A 22,669-nucleotide genomic window follows, 5' to 3' on the forward strand; every position below is an offset into this window, starting at 1 on the left:
TGTGTGATCCTCTCCCCACTACATACATGGCAACAGCATCTCCAAGTGACAAAGGACCTTGGGAGGGCTTGTGGAGGTGTCACATTGGGTAGCACAGAACAGGGCTAATGTGACTAAGCTCAGATTGGGGTGAAGGCATGGATGGAAGCTGCCCTGCCTGTGAAGGTGTCAGGACAGTGTCTCTGTCCTCTGGATGATCCATGTACATTTATATGGGTATCCATAGACTGGGGTTTTTTTCTTTAAACCTTAATTTCATAGTAGTTAACTTTACTTTTAAGAATCAACATGTTGCTGTTGAAATAAGCAGGAAAAGCATGGAGGATCTGACTTGATCATCCTAACATTTGAGTTTTCTCTTAAATAAAATGTGGAAGGAGGTGAAGACTAAACAAAGTAACATTTAAACACTAGAGTGTTTAAGTGGACTCAGCACCTTGTGTGCATTTGATAATTTGGGAAGTTTCCTTCCCATCCCTAGAACCAAACCAAAAGAACGGAGCATTTGTGTGTGCTGGGGATGATGGCAGCTGTGGCACTAGCTTGGAGACTCACTTGGCCAATGAATGACTGGTGGAGCCCAGGACAGTGTTGGGCAGCAACCTAAGCCCTGTTGCAGTGACAGATATTTGCTGTGGTGGTTTCTCCCCACTTACCGGCAAACTTAAAAGATTGGGTCACAACTTGTAGTTCTTTTTCCTTTTTTTTTTTTTTATTGGTACCAGGGATCGAACTCATGACTACCTGCTTGCAAGGCAGGCGCTTATGCCACTGAGCTAAATCCCCAGCCCCCACAACTTGTAGTTAATATCTACATACTTCTGAAGAACAGCAAAGGAGCCTATGCTGTATAATCCAGGTTGGCCTTGAACTCAACAGTCCTCTTGCCTCAGGCTCCCAAGTGCTGGAATACATGCATGTACCACCATGCTTGGCTAAAGATGGAACTAAGAAACTATAAAGATTGGTGGAAGTTTCTATAAAGGTTTATTATATGTTACAAGGAGAAAATTAGAAGATTTGAATTCACTAAATTGTTTTTTAAAAATTCACATTGTTGAGGAAATTTGTAGATTTATATGTAGTTGGAGTGAATGTCAAAGCCATAAGGTAGGTTAATTTGTTTGAAGGATTTGAAAAAAAGTCTGAAGTAAATGCCTTGAGGACAGAGAAAGTAAATAAAACAGGAGTATCAACATAGTTGGGAGCTGATCAGATCTATAGCTGTGTCCATATACTGAATAATGGATTGGTGGCCAGAGGGAAGAAAGTCTCAGGTGACAGTGATTAAAACCCATGACTTTGGCTGAGTCTGTTCAACACTTGCAAATGAAAAAAATTTTTAAAACATTTGCAAATGAGGTGAAAAATTCATAAGGATAGTTTACTAGCTCTGAGAATAGAGACTATCCTCCTCACTGAATTAACAGACATCCTGGAATAATTCCATGAAACAATATAAATAAGCACCCTAGCCTGGCACACAGGCCAGGATGAAGGCTGGCTTTGTCACAGACAGAGTTCAAGAGGTCCCCAAAGCACAGGAGAATCTGACTCGCTACAATCACGGTACAGGTTGCAGGTCTGCCGACTTCCACCATAGAAAAAGAATTTTCAGGACATGTCAGTAAGAAGCACAGATTAGGCAGATTTTTAAAAGTACACACTCAAGTAGGATGCAGGCTCTGGACAGAGAGGTGCTAAGGTCTGGAACTGGTGATATTGTGTTTTGGTGATGGAAATCTGTAATTTTAACCTATAGAAAATTTGGACTTGGTTTGCAGGAAAAAGTGACCAACCCACAGTTAGAAAGATAATGACTCGTTTATGTGGAGATGAACTGGAGTATAAAAAAAGCTTCGCTGCTTCCCTTCTCTGTACTTTGGGCTGTTGGCATTCACCGTGCTTCTTTTCACAGGGAATGGAATGTCCTCAGTCCAGTTTAAATCCTTCTCATTCCAGCCGGCCCCGGCTTGTTCTGCAAGGTCCACGCGACAGTTTCCTCTCCTTCTGGCGCCTCCGCAGGTCTGCTGGAGAGCGGAAGAGGCACCGCGGAAGGTCAGGCGAGGGCAGGCAGGAAACAGGGCACTGAGGCGGAAAAACCCGGGCAGGACAGATTGGGTAGCAGAGATCTGGGCTCAAGAGATCTCGCCAAGGCCAAAGCGACGCTCTGGCGTTGCCTAGCAACTGAGCTGCGAGCTGATTGGTCATGCTGACCAGTGACCTGAGAATGTGCATTTCCGGCGCCTCCGGAAGTGGCGTGAGCGCCAGGCCCAGGCAAAGGCGGAAGCGGAGCCTCTCCGCCCTAGTCGATTCGTCGCCGGTTCTCTGTCCATGGCCGCTTACTCCTACCGCCCGGGCCCCGGCCCAGGTCCCGCTGCGGGCGCTGCGCTGCCAGACCAGAGCTTCCTGTGGAACGTCTTCCAACGGTGAGGCCGGCGCCCCCGAGACTTAAGGCCCCGTCGTCCTCCTCCATATCTCCCCCAGAGTCCTCGCAGACCCGTCCCCCTCCCCAGTCTTCCTAGGCTCCCTGCCCTCCCTGGAGCCCCTCCTTTGTCCGCCCAAGCCACCTCTCGAACTGTGGACCCGAGATTCAGGGTCGCGCCGCTGTATGCAGTCACTCAGGCCCTAGGGATCTCTGGTACTCTTTTCAAAACAACGGGAACAGGTCAGATCCCGCGCTGTGAAAATGGCAACAGCTCAAAAAGGGCAGGGGGCACCTGGGGCAGGCGACCTCAGTGGCAGTGTCGTCAGCCCCAGGTCATCCTACTGAAGGAATGGCCGTAAGTCCAGGGACTCATGATCATAGAATGCCTTGATTATCCCAGGAAATTCGTTCCTGTTTGTGAGAAATACTAGAAACAAGCAGGTTTGAATTGCTTCAGGCCGAGAGAGTAACCAAGGGAAGTTTGAGATGAGGAGCAGCAATGATAATCCCTTAGGGGTCTCTGCTTAGGGGCCTGTGATGTTCTGGCAGAATGGGAAAGATCTGCAAGAGTAACTTTACAAACTGTTGTGGGGTTGGCAGAAGAAATAAATGTTTGTTTTTGTCACATTTTGCTTTTCCTGTGCTTTTCATCATCAGCTTACCTAGTCGTCTTGCTTTTGTAGGGTTGATAAAGATAGGAGTGGGGTGATATCAGACAACGAACTTCAGCAAGCATTGTCCAATGGTAAGTTAAACCCTCTTTCACTGAAGGAAGCAGTTTCTTTACTTTTTGGTACCTGGCATCAAACTCATGACTTCACACTTGCCAGGTAGACACTTATGCCACTGAGTTATATCCCCAGCCCCAAGGAGGCAGTTTCTTTTCTGGGTTTATTTCCAAGTGCAGAGGGTTAATTAAGACCCAAGTTACTGATACATAAGAGAGATAGAAGTGTTTCTGAACTACATTGTTGGTAGCTTCTTTCTAAGAAGTTGCCCCATTGAACTCCCAAAATGACAGATGCATGTGAGGATTGGGAAGTGCTGCCTGAGAAGTGGGATCTAACATACAGGTTTTAGGGAAAGAATAGGAAGTTTAGCTCTGTGCAGCAGAAATCTTTTATCTATCTTGAAGGTCTTTGCATTTCTTGGTAACTGAACCTTAACTCCTCTGGACATGATCATCAAAGATACTGAAGGGTTGTCAGGGACACAGAGATTAATTGTTGAAGAAATTAGAGACTGTGTTCTGGGAATTGCTGAAACTCTAGGGCCAAATTGAGAAATAAGGATATTGGAAGCTGTGGAAGTGGGATCATGAAGAGGTGTTCTTATTAGTATGGGGAATACCAGGCCTTCAGGCAGAGGCTCAAAGGAGTACAGGCCTTGTGTGGAGGCCCAGTAGAGGCTGTCTATGGAGTCATATTCTTGCTGATTTGATCTTTTTTGTTTTCTCGTACTGGGAATTGAATTCACGACCTCATGCTTGCCACGCAGGTGCTGTGCCACTAAGCTATATCCCTGGCTCTGATTTCATCCTTGTTAATCTTTGATGGTACTTCTAGATATGTTTTTATTCATTAAATGCTTTTTGTAATCCCTCAGATGAAGCCATCTTTTTTTTATTATATTCATAGGTTGCTTTTTCGGAAGTGTGCTATTGAAGTTGGAAATTGGCCCAGTTTTAAGATCTGATCAAAATGTCAAAAAGCTCATCTGTTAGTGGGAAGCACTTTTGTATTATAGTTGACTGGGCGAGGGAACAGTCAGCACTTGGTTGCTGGACACAGCCTCACAGTGTTGGGGCTAGACTTAAAGGAGAACCACGTGTTGCTGGCACATGTTAGGCATTTAGCATCCATTTCTGGTGATGTGTGTTAAGCTGAGGGTCTGTGTTTTCAGAGTATCATATTTGCTTTGTAGAACAATAGAAGCCACTGATGTCATTTCCCAGCATTAACCTGTGTGGGCCACAAGTACTGAGATGTTATTTCACATATTTATAGAGATTCTTTTCAGGCAATTAAGAGATTTCATTACCTCTATGGTATCTTCTTGATTTCTCTCCTTTTTGGTTATTATCTACTCTTTTTTTAATCTATTTCATCTCCGTACTTGTTACATCCTGGGGAAGGACAAGACTGGTTACTAGAAAGACCTCACAAGCATCTACACCAGCAGGCCACAATTTGGTAATTCTTGGTCTGAAACTTCCCAAGTGACCAGAATGAATGGTGTCTTCATGCCACTTAAATGTGTGGCATTAGTGTGGCAGAGAACACTCCTGAATCATCTTCAGAGACACTTGGTTGCAGTGGTTCCCAGTGAGTGGTTAGAGGTTTGGGAACTTGTAAACAGCACACCCACTTTTTGTTTATGCTTGATGTGTGAGAGCACTGACCAGGTTTAGGTTTTATGTCAAACTCCTCAACTAGTGGTGATGATCAGGTATGCAGCTTCATTTGCATGACAACTTGTTCACCTTGGAGGACTCCACAGGGAATCTGGCAATGCTTTATTCGAGTCCTGGCTGTCCCTGTTTCAACAACATGATCTTGGGTGAGCACTAGACCTGCTGAGTCGTAGTGTCTGCTTTGCTACCCAGAGAGTAAATCGAGGAAATGCAGACAAACATACTTCCCAAGACACATGGCACAAGTACCTAAAGAACTAGCCGTGCATTGAGTAGTGTTAGTCCTAGTGTCACTGGCCATGGAGCCAGCTCAGGTCTTGGATGGGTACCCAACACTTGATGGTAGTGAAGTTGGTCTAGTCTGCCAACTTCACTGCAACATGTGGTCATGGTGCAGGGGTGTTTAATAGATCTTACTCTACCAGGTGTGGGGAGGAGGGCAGAGGGGAACAATGTTTTTAAGTCTCACTATGTAGTCTAGGCTGGTCTTGAACTCAAGTGATTCTTGTGCTTCTGGTTCCAGAGTTCTGGGAGTATAGGTGTGCACCACCACACCCAGCTGTAACACCTGTTCTAAACTGTGGATTTAGGCCCCACGTATTTTCACTAGCAGGTGTTAGCCCTCAGCAAGTACCTGTCAAAACATAACCTTGATTTCAGTCCCTACTAAGAGCTGCTTGAGAGAGAATTTCAAGTTGACAAAATGAAGCTTTGTCCCCCAGTGAGGGTGGAAACTCTGGGCTCATGTTGAGGGTGTGAGAGGCAGCCTCATGTAGTTACATTTAATCCCAAGGATGATGTTGTATTCAGAGATTGCAAGGAGAGCAAGACAATACGGAACCGCGGAACCCATTATTCATGGTATAATGGTCATTCTAGGAGTCGGATACAAAGAAAGTGTGGGAATTCTGTCCACACACTAAAACCTAGAGAATCCAGCCAAGGGCTTGGATCCCACAGCAGTGCCTTGCATGAGGTCAGCTGAAGACCTAGAGCCCATGATAGTGCCCCCAGTGAGTCCAACTGGAGGCCCAGAGCCTCATGCAATGACTCATGCAAGTCTGTTTCATGAATATGCACTGGGAAAGCCCAAAGGTCAGTGGTGGAAGCTAGAAAGTCTTTGCCTGTAGGATGAAAGGATCTGTGCCAGTAGGTTGAGAATTCTGCACTGAAGTCAAAAAGTGATGCTCAAAATAAGAACTAGTGTTTCCCCAAAAAGTACCACAGCCATCCTCAGCAAAAATAAGGTCCTGAGTTCCTTCAATGATGAGAACAGCCAGGTTCATATCAGGAAGCCAATGTGACAAACTTCTGAAGATTAAACAGCATGCATCTTCCCCTGTGGAGCCAGGCAGCGATGCTCAAAGTCCTTACCAAAGATCAGCCAACGTGAACCGCAACCATTCTCAGTGACAAGGTCCCAAGCTCCTCCAGTGGTAGTAGCTAAGTTCATATCAGGAAGCTCAGCATGATAAGCTCTCTAGGAGAACCAACAGCTCCAGACTACAACACTTAGGAAAACCCACAATACACTCTCATCCTCTCCACTTCTTTTTGTGCTGGCAGTAGTCCTCAAGTAGACTCTCTACATGCAGCTCCATACTGATTCAGTTCAGCTGGTGTTTAAGTTGACTATCGGTTTTCAGTTCACCACAGATGGCATCTTGCTTCTCCCTGGAGGTACAGCACTGAGCTTTGCCCATTCTCCTGTGATGCGGGTGGTGGCAGCCCCAAGCCTCCTACTCTTCTGTGGTGGTGGTGTTGCAGAGCCCAGGTCTAAACTCAGAGGTGTGTTCTTTGCACACATCATGCCATGTGCTGTGTGGCTCCTTTTCCCCTTCATTTGGGCATTCTCTCCGAAGCCTTGGGATTTCCCCTCTGTATCTGCCTGCTGGGGTCCACAGCTGCCTCTGCTGACCCTTTGCCTGCAGGGTACCCCATGTCGCCACCCTCTCTAAAGTGCACAGTAGTTCTGTACTACTCAGACCCTTAGACCAGCATTGTCCTTTTCTCTGATGCACCCTGTCTTAGTCCTTTTTCTGCTGCTGGTCTCCAGACCAGGTGATTTATAAAGAGAAATTCATTTTGCTGTGGGCGTTGGAGGTTGGGAAGCCAAGAGTGTGGTAAGACTTTGGCCACAGGGGAAGGTAGAAGGGCAAGACTTAATGGAAGGAGCCACGTTACCCTTTCTCCATGAGTCCCCTTGCCATGACTCACTCCAAAGCAAAAGTCCCCACCCCTTTCTTACAGGTGGAGTCCTTATGCCTAACAGTGGGTGTTGCCTTGAGTTTTGGAGGGGACAGCTTTCAGACCACAGATCTCTCTGATTCCAAGATTGTAAGCTTTATAATGAAAGTTCTCGGCTGTGCCGTGTACAGACACAGGTCCACTTTATGGACCAGTGTCTCTGTTTTTAGTGCCTGTGGTTGAAAGCATTTTGACTTCTGGTTATTTTCCAAGGATTGGCCTTCTTTTTTGATATTGAAACAAAGTCATTAAGCTATTTCAGGGAATTTAATTAACATATTACTAGTAGAAATGTGAAATTACAAAATTGCATAGATTCTTCAGCTTGTTCTGAGCTTCTGGGAGCTGTATTGCTGTCGAGGTGACATCATGCTGAGAGTGTCTGAGTCTCTGGGGGTCCTGTTTTGAGCTGTGTATGCAGGAGAGCTGCTGTAATCAGAGGAGAGGAGGACCACATGACAGTGTATTTTATGTGTTTTGTTTGTTTCCTTCTTTTTGACTCAGATTCTTACTGTATTACATTGGATGGTCTTGTACTTGTGGCAGTCCTGCCTCAGCCTCCCAAGTGCTAGGGTTGCAGACATGCACCTCTATGCCCAGTTTTTGGTTCCATTTTTGAAGTAACGTGTCACAGACTGTCTTGAACTTAGCACCCTCCCCTCCTTTTTTTTTTCTTCTACACTATTTGTTGGGATTATGAAAAACTAATTTTCTTCAGCCTATTATTTTTTGTGTGTGTGCAAAGTAGACTTACTTCAACATACTGGTATGATTCAAGACAACATTTTTTGCTGTATTTTTAAAAAAATCTTCTTTTGAGGGTAATTTTATCAAGTACAGTTGTCGTTAAAACTCTGCCTGATAAAAGAACTGAGAGACCCTGGGCATGGTGGTGCATATCTGTAATCCCAGCACTTGGAAAGCTGAGGTAATATTGCTGTGTGTTCAAGACCAGCTTGGGCTACATGGTAAGAACCTCTCTCAGGGGCTGGGGATTTAGCTCAGCGGCATAAGCGCCTGCCTTTAAAGCAGGCAGTCGTGAGTTTGATCCCTGGTACCGATAAAAAGAAAAAAGACAAAAAAAAAAAGAACCTCTCTCACCATAAATGGCACCCTCCCCCAAAAGAAGAGCCGGGAGTAATCAAATCATGTAAGCAAGAATTCTGGGTAGAAGAATCATCCAGTGAAATAAGTATCCTTTTTGCACATGGGCCCAGTTATGTTTTTTTTTTTTTGTACTGGGGATCAAACTCATGACCTCGCATTTACTAGGCAGGTGCTTATGCTGCTGGGCTAAGTTCCCGGCCCATTTTACTTTTTTTTTTTTTTTTTTAAATGGGCCCAGTTATGGGTGATGATGTTTATAGCTCCATGATGAATCAGAGAGTTTGGGGCCTACCTATTCGGTTGATTCCTGAGTTCGCTTCTCAGGCTGGGTTGCCCAAGCAGTCATGTTTCCAAGAAAAACCTGTTGGATGCCGAGCCCTTGTACAGCTTTGAGGACTGATTCTAGAGTGGTCTGACTCAGACCAAGGGCCTCAAGCTGAGTTGTGTCACTTTGCCTGGATTGTCTACACCAAGGACGAGGTTTGTGGCAAACCTGTTAGCAAGTAGGGCTTGGTGACACTCGGAAGACTCTGGACTCCCAGGCTCAGGACACCTGCCTTGAAGGTGACCCCTGAAGTGTTGTGGAAGATATGAGCATGGCCTCCTCACTCTTTGGAAGCTCATTTCTGGTTTCCCACCCTGTCCCTGGACTGTGTGCCCTCGTTTAAAACACTATGGCCCTGAGTCTTGTATTAGAGAGTTGTCCAGCCTGAGAGTGGTTTGGGAGATCAATATACAGCCTGTCATATCTGCTGTACCCCGAAATTTGCCCAGATGGCGCTCCAGAGAGAGCTAACATACAGTTCTAGGTGGTGACAGCAGAATATAGGGAGCTCCTGCAGGGGGCAGCAAATGATGCTGTGCATAGGGGTCTGCTGGAGTCATAGCAACAGTAGGTTCTTGGTGCTTGGGCTGGGCCCCTGTGAGAACCTTTGCTCTAGAGCAGGCAGTGATTCCCGCAGGTTTGCCTTGAGGGTCTGGCACTTACAGAATTCTGTGGAATAATCTTCTGTTTAACTGTCATTTTGTGTCATTTGTTTTCAGGCACATGGACTCCGTTTAATCCAGTGACCGTCAGGTCAATCATTTGTAAGTATTTTTTTCTTTCTTTCTTTTTTTTTTTTTTTTTTGGTGCCAGGGATTGACCTCTTGACCTCATGTTTGCCAAGCAGGCACTTACACCGCTGAGCTAAACCCTTGGTCCCCTTGTAAGTGTTTCTTCAGACAGACCTTTCCCTAGGTGCTGCTTGGATGAGCGTATTTCCACTTTGGCTGCAGCTTGAGGCTGGGCCCTGCCATCCTATTCTCTGTAACTCTGCGCAGCCTTTTTCTGTGTACATTGCAAATTTTTTTGTTGTTGTTGTCTTTTTGAGACAGGGTCTCACTATACAGTTCAGGCTGGACTTGAGCTCACTTTGTAGCACAAGCTGGTCTTGAGCTTGCAACTATCTTCTTGCCTCAGCCTCCTGAGTGCTAGGATTACAGGAGTGCACCACCACACCCGGCTGTTTTTGGAGATGGAATGTCATACAGTTCAGCCTGGCCTTGAACTGACTGTATAGCCCAGGCTATACTGGAACTTACAGTGATCTTCCTGCCTCAGCTTCCAGTGCCAGGATTGCAAATGTGTGCTACTGTGCCATACTGATTCTTTAGTTTTAATTTACAGCTTAATCTGTTTTTCAGTTTCTAATTTCAAGCCTTACTTGGTTATTTTTTGATAGTCTCTTATTTCATATTTTTTTGGTGATTTCATCTTTTACCTCTTTAAAGGTTATATACAATAGCTTTTTAATTTTGAGTAGAAATTTCTCTGAAAAACTACATGAACACTACTTTCCCTGTGTTCCTGATGACCCTGAGCCCTAGAGAGGATGGTCTGCAACTGAGTTCTTCGATATTTTTGTAATTTCCCTTTGTATTAAGGGTTTGTGGTTGGATGAACTCAATACAGCAAGCCAGATTCTGAGCTAGGGCACATTCTTCAGAAAGGACTCACATTGCTGCTGCTGGCCAGGATGTGGGTTCTCAGCATGGACCCTTCCTGGTTGCACAGGAATCCGTTGCTAGGGTTTGAGGTCTAGATCCAGAGAAGATAGACTTGCAGCCTCATGATTCCAGAAGAAAATTTGCTGTTCCTTCAATTTCTGGAAGGTTTGCTTTGTTGTGAGGTAGATTTTCCTTAGCCTACTCTTCTAAAGATGTAGCTCCCTTCCAGGTTCTTTTTAATACAGTATCTTGGGTTCAGTTCTTCACTGTGCAGGCCCAAGCCCTGGGTCTGAGGTGCTGTTCCCTACCCAGCCTCCCATTCTGTGTACCAGTTTTAATCTATGAGGGGAATTGTCCATACTGTCTTTGAGCTCTAGTGCATTACAGAGAGTTGCAGGTACTGCATGAAGCTGATCCAGGCTACAGTATGTTGATAGAGCTCCTGAGTGTGCTGAGGTGTGACCCTGGGGACGATGTGGCTGGGGCGGGGGCACCTGTGCACCTCCCTGCTGGAGTAGGGCCATGTGTTGGAACCAGCCACAGCAGTCACTTGTCCACCCTTTGGTGCAGCCTGTGTCCCAGGTAAAGATGTGGAAACCAGCACTGGGGTGCCAGCCTCATTTTGCATGCTGTGGAGGAACATTAACACTATTTCACTAAGTCTTTCTCACGTGAAATGTCACTGAATTATTGATGGGCAATTTTACTGCAGTCTCCAGTCAGCCTTGGTGCCTGAGGAGGCTCAGTGATACATCATTTTCTCCTCAGCAGTATTCAGACTGAGTCGTTACGTCTTTATAGCCATTTTGCAAATACACCTGTATGTATGTTGTAATATGTAGATATGTTTTTTTATGTTTGCAGCTAGAATTACACTGTTGTGTTGTGTTGTGTTGTGTTTTGTTTTGGGGGATGGAACCCAAGAATATCACACTGAGTTGTCCTCCCCAACCTTTTTAAATGTTTTGTTGTTTTGGTTTTTTTTATGTTGAGACAGAGTCTCACTAAATTGCTGAGTTGTACAGGCCAGGCTCAGCAACTCTGAATCAGCCTTCCAGAGTTGTAGGTGTACCACACCATGCCCACATAAAATCAGGTCTTATTTTGTAAAAATCTAAAGCTAACAGGACAGTAGTCTAAGGTGTCTTTTTCTAACTAAAATATATCTGCTTCTGTTATCACATGAAGGCTGTTCTGAACTTTTCTCAGGAGATATATGTAGACTGTGGGGTACAGAAGAGTCAGCTTTGGTCCAGGATTAGGAGCCAGAAGAGTGGAGGACACTTAACTTGCACCCCAGATTGTTTCTGATGAAACAGAAACACCCACATTGGACCTGCTTTCCAGATTCTACTTCATTACAAAACATTTTTTTACCATGGTGTCATTATAGTCTACCACACAGCCCTTAGTGTCCATTCTTCCTATTGTTATTTAGAGCTGGGACTGGATATCCATTCCCCACAGCCCTGGCAGAAGGGACAGGGCCTTTAGGGGTCCAAACGTACTCAGTAAATGAGTATGTTCAAGCCAGGGCTTAGAGCCACAGGTTAGTACTGTGTTGGCATGTGGGAAGACAGACCTACAGGGAAACTTGCACACATGCACTGTGGTTGAGCCTGTTTAGAGTAGGGACCTGACTGTCACTGTTGTCTGCTTTGTCTCAGCTATGTTTGACCGGGAGAACAAAGCTGGTGTTAACTTCAGCGAGTTTACGGGTGTGTGGAAATACATCACAGATTGGCAGAATGTCTTCCGCACCTACGACAGGGACAACTCGGGGATGATCGACAAGAACGAGCTCAAGCAAGCACTCTCAGGTTTTGGTAATTCACTTGTATTGATTGTGTAGCATATTTCATTTTGGAACCCAGGGGCCTCTGCAGTGCCTTCCATTTTGTTCAGCTTACTGACCTTTAACTCAGCTCTGTGAATTTCTGTTTACATTGTAAGCAGGTTCATGTTTCCTATTTAGGTCACGGAGGCCTATGTTTGACATGGAATCTTGTACAGTTTTTCCTCCAAAATGAGATAAGGGCTATGCAAATCATCTGTTCACTTTTGTGAAGTGTGTTGATGCGAAGAACAAAATTGAGAATGTGGCTTTTAAAGTAACTTAAAGTGGATACATGAAAAAATGGTGTGGAACAACTTCTGTTGCACGATATGCCAAAATACATGGAATTTTCATACATGATAAAGGAACCCTAGGAGATGATTCTATAAGTTATCATGTTAGCTCTCAGTCTGTCCAAATTTTGCTCTTCTGGAACCCCACGGAAGCACACAAACCCATTCTCAAGTGCATCCAGCCTGTGAGCTCAGCACATGTACACGCATGGACACTCTTCCCAGGTTCATGTGTATGACAGTGTGCTGTGCTTATCACGAGTGTTCATAGTACCTGTCCAGAGTGTAGCCAAGGCTGCCAGAACTGCTCTTGGGTCTGAGAGGAAGCTGAGATGGGGGTGGTGTTTTACAGGAATTGAACTCAAGGCCACATCCATATCAGGCAAACACTGTACTACTGAACTAACTGTACCCCCAGCCCTTTTCATTTTATTTTAATTATTTATTTTTATTTTTGAGACAGGGTCTCTCTGAGTTTGTGCAGACTGACCTCAAACTTGCTCTCATCTTGCTTTAGCCTCCCAAGTAGCTGGGATTACAGACTACTATTTTTGTTTATGAAGTAAACACCAAAATGTTTGGAATAGCACAAGAGTTATAGTTGCCCCAAGACTTGTCTGGGACAATTTCACTCAGTGCTCTGCTCATCTGGCTTATATTACCAAAATTTGTGCTTTACCTAAAAGGTTGCTTATAAATGCCTTTTATAAAGTTGGTTATGATTTAATGTTTCGTGGCTTGTTTGAGTCATGCTACCCTAACACAAATCCCTTCTTGTGACTGCTAATGCAGCTCCTGTACTTCTCTGTAACGTACCTTGTGGCTGTTTCCTCTCCCTCTTACCTTATGACTGTCTCCATATGACTGATACAGACACAGTGTCTTCCCAAGTTGTGTGCAGTTTTGGGCCAGGATTTGGATAGGATCATTACAAACTGAAACTTGGGATGCAAGTGACTTTGCTGTATCTTAAGTCCCAACTGGCCTTTGTCTTCAGGAGCAGTGACAAGAATGGCCTGTGTGGACAGTGGCTCTAGGGCCCAGGGAGGCCCCTGGTCCTGGACAGAGCTGAGCAGGAGATAAGGGGGCTCAGTGCTACCTAGTGGGCAAGAGGCTCTTGGACTTGGGAGTAGGCCTGGCTTATGAATCATGTCTGGATGGATCCCTTCAGTATCATGGAACATCATCCTACTTCAGGAGAGAGGCCCTGGTGCTCTTTTCAAGGGCTGGGAACTGGTAGAGACAGTAGTCTTGACCTTACAGGTTCTCTGTGTCCTGGGCATAGCAAGGACATTCCAGAAGTCCTCATGCATGTGGCAGCAGTCAGAAGTACAGTTGATCGGAAACCAGCAGGGCAGTACCAGATTCTTCCTGATCCTTTTCTGGAGGAATAGCAGTACTTTCATAGCGGTCTTTCTTAGTTTCCTCCTGTGTATGGTTCCTGATTTCACAGGGCTGTCTCCCCATACCCTCCGTTGAAAGGAACATGATCATTCTACTTGGATATTATTTTGGAAAGTTTTTGGTGGTAATTGTTAGTAAGTTGGTCTTAGAAGCAAACATCCCTTTTAGTTTTTGATGCTTGAAAACAAGTGTATTGTGTGGTGACCTGGGAGCTCAGCAATGGCCAAGGGACTTGCTACAAATGTCTCAGGCCAGTCCTGGTGGCACTTTTGACTCATAGTGCCTGCTGGAGTCTGATGATCCATCCTCCATGCATTCAAACCATTCTAATACCTGCAGCCAGGTCCTGTGACCCTGGTGGGCACAGATACCTCCCCCAGCAGTTTGTTGGTTCATCCACAGAAGCATGGTCTGGATAGGCCACTCCTTACCCCAAATCCTGCTCCTTTTGACTCTTCCTCTCCCTTCTCCAGCCTCTCTGGTAACTTTTACAGTTTCCATTTGTTTGTATTTACACACATGTATGTGTATCTATGTAGGCATTTTATTTATTTAGAGACAAAGTCTCACTATGTAGTGCAGGCTGGCCTTGAACTCACTTATATAGCTCAGGCTGGCCTTGAACTCACTTATATAGCTTAGGCTGGCTTTGGACTCACAGTGATCCTCTTTCCTCTGCCTCCCAAGTGCTGGGATTACAGGCGAGTGCTACTGTGCCCAGTCAGTTTCCATTTTTAATAATGACAATGTTGTGGGAACATAATCGAACCTACTACAGTCATTTCCTGTCTCTTTGTTGCATTTGCTTCCCTTTTGTGGCCGAATATTTTGGAGTAGATCCAAGGCCTGAGCCACCCCATACACTCATTCTGTAACTGGAGCATGGGGACATATACCTGTTCATAAGATTGTGGTGCTGTCTACTGCCTTACAAAGGTGACAACATTTCTGTGGTTGTTCTGACTTAGGCTCAAGCAAAGCTTAAGCACAGGTTCATCCTTCTCCATGCTGTTGGCTAGCTGGAGGCATAGTTGGTGTTGTGGTTAGCCTTTTCAGTCACTGATTTCAGTCCAGTTTTTTTCATGCAGTGCTGTGACTGGAGGCTGGGGTTAGTGGCAGTGAGTCAGAGTCCTGGTGTTTATCCCTCAGCCCAGCAGCCATGTGACCAAGGCCTGGAGTGTCTTCAGGGCAGCTTTCTGGTAGTATCATCCCTCTTAGGAGTTCAAAAGGGGAGGACCTTACACAATCAGTGAGGGCTGTTTGGTTCCCGGAAGCAGACATAGAAGTTTTCCTGTCCCCATTCAGTGAGGCTATTGTCACCTCTGAGGGCTCTCACAGAGCAAGATGGCAGCAACAAGGAACAGCAAGGTATGTCCCTGTTTCTTCTCACTCTGATCATGCAGAGGCCTGAGAGGGCTGAGATTCACCTGATGGAGTCATGGCTTGGCTGCTGTATGAAGTCTGGACTCTGGTGGCTCGTCTTGTTGGGAGGAGCAGCAGAGGAGGAGGAATAAATGGTTTACATGGAGGGCAAGATGCTGCCTGAGTCGTGAGCAGTATTTCTAAATCAGAGCATTGGTCTAAAACAGAAGGCACGGAAAGCGCCATCCCCAGCCCCAGCAAGCTGGTGTAGCCTGTCACCAGCACACTAGGTCTGGGTGGTTTGGTGCTGGGGAGCTAGTGACTTGCATGCAGAGCAACTATGGGCACTGAGGGTGTTGCTTTCATCAGATTTTGGCCTCTCAAGTGAGCATTCTTCTTTCATGGTTTGCTTTTATCATTCCCTTTACCAGCCTTACCTTTGTTCTCACTGTCCTGTGACAGGAAAATTAAAACTTAGGTCCAGGGGCTGGGGATTTAGCTCAGCGGCATAAGCGCCTGTCTTGTAAGCAGGCAGTCGTGAGCTCGATCCCTGGTACCAATAAAAACGAAAAAGACAAAAAAAAAAAAAAAAAATCATAAAAGTTAGGTCCAGAAGGCAGGGCGTTGCTTTCCTGTCTCTCAGACTGAATTCTCTTTTTTCCCGTCTCATCTGTACCTGCCCTGTTCTGATAGGAGACCAGCACTGCCTGTCAGTGTCTGTTCCCTACCTGCACAGGCAGCATCCTGTGCCCATGTCCCAAGTTCTGTCTTCAATGAGCTGGGCTGAGTCAGGGCTGTTGCTTGACCTGCCAGCCACATGCCAGATGTTGGGAGGTGGGGCAGTCAGTCCACCTGCTCTTTTTTCAGACTTCGTTGGAGTCCTGTGTTCCTCTTAGCCTACAGAGAAGGGTCCTGTACTGTCCTCACTTATTTATGGGTGCCTGAACTGAGGGACAAGCTCACTGGTCACTCTGAAGGTGCTATGAACATGTTGGCATGTTTGAGTCTTAATCAGTAAAATAATGAAGTATATATACAGGTAATTAACTGTGAGATTCACTCAAGCAGTAGGTGTGAGACCTGCAAGACTGAAAACCAGTAAAAATCTGTTGGCACCTGGATCTTGTCTCCTGAATCAGTAAGGACACTGCAATCACACAGGTAGTAGATGCACCCTCCTTCAGTGTGTCTTCAGGGGTGTTAGGCACACAGGGTGTGTCCACAAGGCTTCAGAACCATCTCCCTGTTGGATACCTTTCCTCAACATGTGCAGCAGATTGAAATGGAATCATACACTTGAGGACCCAGTGATGATTCTAAGCTACCTGATCACCTCAGTGCCTTGATGTCAGATGCCTTTATGTATTTGGGAGGCCCCATCGGTTAACCCCTTTCCTCAAATCAGCATCTATTTAACTGGAGACTTCTGTGATACTTTAGTTTTCAAAGCATTCTTTGGTAATGAGTGGTCTGGGCAGAGTTATTTAGAACTTTGAGGTGAGGTAGCTCCCAGGGATCAGGACACCAGGCCCGGCTGCCCTGGAGGTGACTTGTGTGTACACAGCATGGAGTGAGTGTACCTGAACAAGCAGTGAGCTCACGGCAAACGACAGGACAGTGGTAGCTAGCCCTTGCAAGGTGTAATAGTGGTCTCCGAGTAGGTCATGTCATAGACTGGAAATGTAAATTTATTTTAAACTAATGTAAGCCACTCTTAGAATGTATTTGTTCTCAGAATGTATTTGAACATATTTGACTTTTACTTCCACCCAGCTGTCGTTTGCGGTTAGGCTGTGGGGTCTTGGGAGGGGGAACTGGAGCATCAGCAGCCTGCCAGCCCTCTTGACTCTGGTCTTTCTTCTCCAAGGCTACCGGCTCTCTGACCAGTTCCACGACATCCTCATCCGCAAGTTTGACAGACAAGGACGAGGGCAGATCGCCTTTGATGACTTCATCCAAGGCTGCATTGTCCTGCAGGTGACAGTGGTGTCCTGTGGGTTTGTCGTGGCCATGGAGGCCAAGTACAGCTGGAATGGGGTGGCCATCAGAGGGAGGCACTTGGCCTCGTATCAGCACATCAGGCTCATTTAGAGTTAGTTTTTGGAACCTAGAAGAGTCTCAAGCCAGGTATGATGACACATGGCTATAATTCCAGAACTTGGGAGGCTGAGGCAAGAGGATTGCCACAGGTTCAAGGTCAGCCTGAACTACACAGTGAGGCCCTGTCTCAAAATACCTGCTCCCCCATAAAAGTCTTATCTTTGGAGAAGTAGCTACTTGTGTTAACTGAAGTGTAAACAGTAGTGTTACTTCTACTCTTGAAACTCAGTCATATACTACAAAATTACATTCTGCTAGTGGTCCAAAAGATTGAAATGAGCTGAAAAGTTTCTGTCTCTCGTGACATTGACACTGTCATGTCATCATAGCACCAGGCATCACATGTTTACAGTGATGCTGGTGTAAACCTTCACTGCCACTGGTAAGAAGAGTGGCATGTGCAGTAAGTAATCCTTGATGATGAGAAGTTCTTCCCTGGCTTGTGTATTTGCTATACTATACTTTTTATTGCTATAATGTAACACCTTCTACTCACTGGAAAAGTTTGCTGTAAACAGCACGCCATGCAGCAGCCTCATGCATCAAATGTCACTGCATTTGTGATTAGGTTTCTCTAAGCAACTCTCTGACAGTGGTGGTGAACCTGTTAGAAACGAGTGTCCACACTGCAACCCAAAACCCACTTAATATATCAAAAATGGTCAGCACTACTATTAAATCTGAGTACTGACCAGCTGATGAGTTACAGATAATGTCTTGGCTGGTGACATCATTGCCTGGCACGGCTACTCCTTTCTGAGTGTGTCCCTGTCGTGCACTGTGATCAGTCTTCAGCTGCTTGGGCGATGCTGGGGTGACTTGGCTTGTGTGACCACAGAGGGATCTGTATGTCTGCTGTGGCACATGTGTTATAGGTTTACCACCACTGCTGTAGGACATTCAGAGGACCATGCAAGCCTCAGTATATCCCTGCCCTAGGATGTCTGCTGGGAGCAATGTGTGACTCTCACCGCACTCTGCCTGGTCCCATGCAGGTCCTACTTCTGTTTCTAGGTAGAGAACCAGCTTTTGTGGATTTAAGCTTTGGAAGTGCAATGGATTGATTAACCCTATATATCTTAATTTTTTTTTACTATGAAAAATTTCAGTCAGAAACAGCAGAGGAGCTGGATATGGTGATACATGGTGATAATCCCAACAATTGGGAGGCTGAGACAGGAGGATTTCTGTGAGTTTGAAGTCAGCCTGTGCTACATAGTGAAACCCTGTCTCAAAAAAAGAAAAAGAAAAAAGAAAAAACCTAGCAGCAGGAAGGCAGGGTAATGTTCAGATTCATCACTGTGAGCTCCGGTCAGTTACATGTGCAACTCCTCACAGCTTCATGCCATCCCGTCACCAAGTCAGACTCTGTTTTATGGCATGCAAATGTTTTTCTATAAATCTTCACTAGGACCTGTCTCTGAAAGGTAAATCTTTATGTCATTTGGACCCAGGCTGAAGTCACACTGTTTTTTAGAAGTAGTGTAGGTTTTTTTTTTTTTTTTTTTTTTTTTTGTCTTTTTGAGACAGGGTTTCTATGCAGTTCAGGCTGGCCCAGAATGGTTTCGAACTCGCAATGATCCTTCTGCCTCAGCCTCCCGAGTGCGGGGGTTACAGACGTGAGCCATCACACCCGGCTAATGTAGGGTTTTGTAAAATGATTATTTTTCCAACTAAACGAAATGGACTTCCTCTGATTTTGCCTGCTAGTTACTGGACAGTGCTTCATGTTTCCTTAACCACTTGCCAGTCCAATTATTTAAATACAGGATGACCAAAAATTACATGTTTTTTGTTAATTTTTATAATATAACAAGAAATATAAAAATGACAGTAGTTTTCAGTGATTTTTCTGTATGGTATGTGTTAAAACATTCGCACAATATAACATTACAATCTAGACAGTAGGATCTATTCTCTTTTCAAATTCTTTTTGCATTATTGTCTGTCTTTGAACAGTACACTTTACGCTGTCATGTTGGCCTTTCTTGTCTGTGGGTGATATAATTTTAATTAAACTTCTACTCACTAAACATGGTGAGGATGTTGATGATGGACATCTTGGTTGACATTTCATTGTCCTGCATTTTTCAGTTATTTAGTCTGTTAGACTTGATTAAATTGTAAATGACTTTTTGAATCCCATTATTTTGAATAAGTAACAAACAAGTTTCATATTGTTTGGTCCAGAAGGTGCACAAATATTTTATAATAGTTTTTTCCCTTGCTTTTTGATTATAGGATAGCTGGTTGTATGTTGGTCAACTCTTTCAACACTAACCATAGAATTATTATAATCATTGACAATTACTGGATTTTTTTGAGTTTCTTCTTTTGAGTTCTATCATTTTTCTGTTATGAATAGTTGACAATAAGGATATGTCTTTTTTTTGTCTTTCCATTTCATAACACAGGCTTTTCCTCTCTGATATACTAACATTTTTCTCTTTTTCGGTTTTACCTGTTGTAGTTCTTTTGGCACTTCCTTCCTAATCCATCTCAGTGTCTCAAGCGTGTCCATCTTCTTTGTAAAAGACTATGACTGATTTCCAGAGAAGTATAGAAGTCATGTCTAATGTATTTATGATAAGAGTTTTTACAGATTTTAGTACAAAATTGTAGATTATTTTTCACAAATAAAATAAACATGAATTACTAAAAGAAAATAACCAGAATTTACTATTCAGCTTTACTAGAAACTAACGTCAAAGGTGAATACAACATTGTAAATAAAAAACAGTCAATATAAAACCGGTAAACGGATGTGTATCTTACGCAAACAAGCCACTGGTTGACATGGTACTTGCTTGAGTAATGCTTAGAATAAATAAACTATTAAGTAGATAAAATGAATCTGGGGGGGCTGGGGATTCAGCTCAGCAGCATAAGGCCTGCCTGGCAAGCGGAAGGTTGTGAGTTTGATCCCCGGTACAAAAAAAATGCATCTGCGCACATCAGACCCTGTTCTTCACTGACTGTGGAGACACGTCTGTAGCATTCAAATGTCAAACCTCAAAGTAGGGAGAGCCTGGTCTGATCCTTGCTGCCCATAGTTGTCTGAGATGAGGCTTTTCTGAACACTTTGGAAAGAGGTGCAGTGTGAAATTTCTTTATGGACCATGCCTGACTTGCTGTAGAGTTAAGAGTTTATCCCATAAGTAAACTTCTGATTCCTACATTTCTCTATATACAGAAGTTTCTCCTGTGTATTTTGAGCAGCCACACTCACACAGTCAAGTTCCGTGAGGAACTCTTCAATCCCCTGGGCTGGTGTCTTGCAATATCCTGTGGGGTGAACCTGACAGCCTAAAAATGTTTGTCTTCATTTGCTTTTTTCCAAAAAGGAAAAGGCTTTTTCAAAATTACTAGTTATACTGAGCATGGTGGCTCACGCCTGTAATCCCAGCACTCGGGAGGCTGAGGCAGAAGGATTGTTGCGAGTTCGAGACCAGCCTGGGCTACAACGTGAGCTCAAGGCCAGCCTGAACTGCACAGCGAGACCCTGTCTCAAAAAGACAGAAAAAAAAAAGTTATAAAATAGCATGAAAACTTACACAAATCTTGGGCAATAAAATGAAACAGGAAGAGAATGTACTCTGCATTATTTGTTTGGCAGGATGGGGGATGGAACCCACAGCCTTACATGTGGTAGACCAGCATTCACTGCTGAGCTGCAGCACCAGCCCTGCCCATTAGTCTTTTAAGCTAGAGTTACCTGCCACCAATGTTCTCTCACACATTCATATGTCACAGAGAGGGGACAGGTTCTGAGGGATGCCTTACTGGGGGAGGAGGGTGTCACTGCTGCGTGAACCTGGCAGTGCATGCTTACGCCTGCAGTGCAAAGTCTGGCACATCTTGGCCACTGTGTTAGTCAGCTTTCTGTTTCAATGAAAATCGGCTTATTAAGAGGAAAGTCTTCTTTTGGCTTCTAATTTTGGAAGCTTTGGTGTGTAGCTAGTTGGCCTGTTGCTTTGGGCCTGTGACGGGTGTGTGACCTGTTCATCTAAAGGCAGCAGATCCCCATATCCCATGTGGCCCTGCATGCTCCTGTTGGCTCCACTTCCTGAGTGTTCTACCACCTCTCATATCATCTTGGCTTTTAACACATGGGCTGGGGGACATTAAGGTCCAGACTGAAGCAGCCACTTCTGTATGTGGTTCACTGTTGACCAAAGTATAGCTTTAGGGTGCTTATTTTTGTGCTGGCATTTGTCAGACAGAAATGTCCCATGTGGGAGGTGGGGCGTGCAAACCCTGCTGTGCTGTTTTCTCCCATCTCACATGGAATTTCTTTGCCTGTTGTTACTTCTCACTGGACTCTGTTACTTCTCACTGGACTCTTCTGAGTGTCATCTGGAAGTGGCACTTACCTTAACCATGTCTGCTTGGGGGTTTGGTGTCAACGCTGTTTCTGACTTCGTTGTGTTCTCAGCCTGAGAGGGGAAGTGCAGGGTGAGCAAGAGGAGGGGTGCAGCTTGACTGTCACCAGCGAAGTATGGGTCCAGGGCAGGAGTCTTAAGTGGGACGCGCTTCACAGTGCTGAGCTGTACTGTGCCCACAGAGTAAAGGGAGCCACAGTAAAGGAGGAGCAGTTCACAGGGATTGTCCTGGGGTTGTAGGCAGAAGGCTTTACCACCCTGCTGGGTGTTTACGTCCCGATAGCCAGCATCAGCTGGGAAGCGAAATGCCTACTGCTAAAATTGGGTTCGTAGGTTCCTTGTACCTAACTACATTTCTTTGGAATGTAAAGGTCTAAATGCCTATTCTAGCTAGGTGTAGTAGTACACACTTGTAATCCCAGTACTCAGGAGGCTGAGGCAGGAGGATCACTGTGAGTTTGAGGCCAATCTGGGCTACTTAGTTCAAGGCCAGCCTGAATTGCATAGTGAGACCCTATCTAAAAATAAATAAATAAAAATAAATCTCTGTTCTTTTCATAGAGACTGACAGACATATTCAGACGCTATGACACGGATCAGGACGGCTGGATTCAGGTGTCTTATGAGCAGTATCTCTCCATGGTCTTCAGCATCGTATAACACAGGCCTCACAAATACTAGCACCATGTACAAGAAGATGGAAAATGCCAAATCCCTTACCTGTCATGACATGGGACATGGACAGTTACATGCTGTTTTTCCGTAGGCTCTGTGTAATTAATAACAGGAGGACCAGCTGTACATATGTGAGTAACTGATGAGTGCTCTTGCATTGCTGTAGTAGCTGCATTGCTGTCATAACAGACCTTGGGCTGTGGCTCATTGTGCCATGTGGCGAGACGCAGTCAAGGTTCAGATTTCTGCTTGGGGAAATGCACCCTATGCTTTTTTAGACATCTTCAGTTGTGCAGTGGAAATGCTTTTATTAGCCAGTAGGACTTAAAAATACAGAATTTGCACAGAGGCTTTTCATGTGCCTTACTTTTTTAAAAAAAGAAATTGTGTTCCCTGGGATATGCAACATGAGCAATAAAGCAATGGTACAGA

The 22,669-nt window shown here is 44.9% G+C and overlaps 1 protein-coding gene across 4 annotated transcripts; it reads left to right on the top strand.

Annotated features, from left to right (window-relative positions):
* The first annotated feature begins 2,230 nt into the window (after positions 1–2,230).
* Pdcd6 (programmed cell death 6) lies at positions 2,231–22,669 on the top strand. 4 transcript variants are annotated; one of them, XM_003462115.5, is made up of 6 exons: positions 2,232–2,429; positions 3,112–3,173; positions 9,240–9,284; positions 11,852–12,010; positions 16,948–17,057; positions 22,124–22,669. In XM_003462115.5, exons 1-6 carry the CDS (start codon positions 2,335–2,337, stop codon positions 22,220–22,222), a joined length of 570 nt encoding a protein of 189 aa, XP_003462163.1. In that variant the 5' UTR covers positions 2,232–2,334; the 3' UTR covers positions 22,223–22,669. The 4 variants fall into 4 exon arrangements, with proteins under 4 accessions (XP_063113974.1, XP_023416099.1, XP_003462163.1 ...); XM_005000012.4 differs by having other exon boundaries at positions 11,852–12,004; XM_063257904.1 differs by lacking the exon at positions 16,948–17,057 and having other exon boundaries at positions 2,231–2,429.

This window comes from Cavia porcellus, unplaced genomic scaffold, assembly GCF_034190915.1.
Source record: "Cavia porcellus strain 051 isolate PalLab524CR breed Dunkin Hartley unplaced genomic scaffold, mCavPor4.1 scaffold_11, whole genome shotgun sequence".
NCBI lineage: Eukaryota > Metazoa > Chordata > Mammalia > Rodentia > Caviidae > Cavia > Cavia porcellus.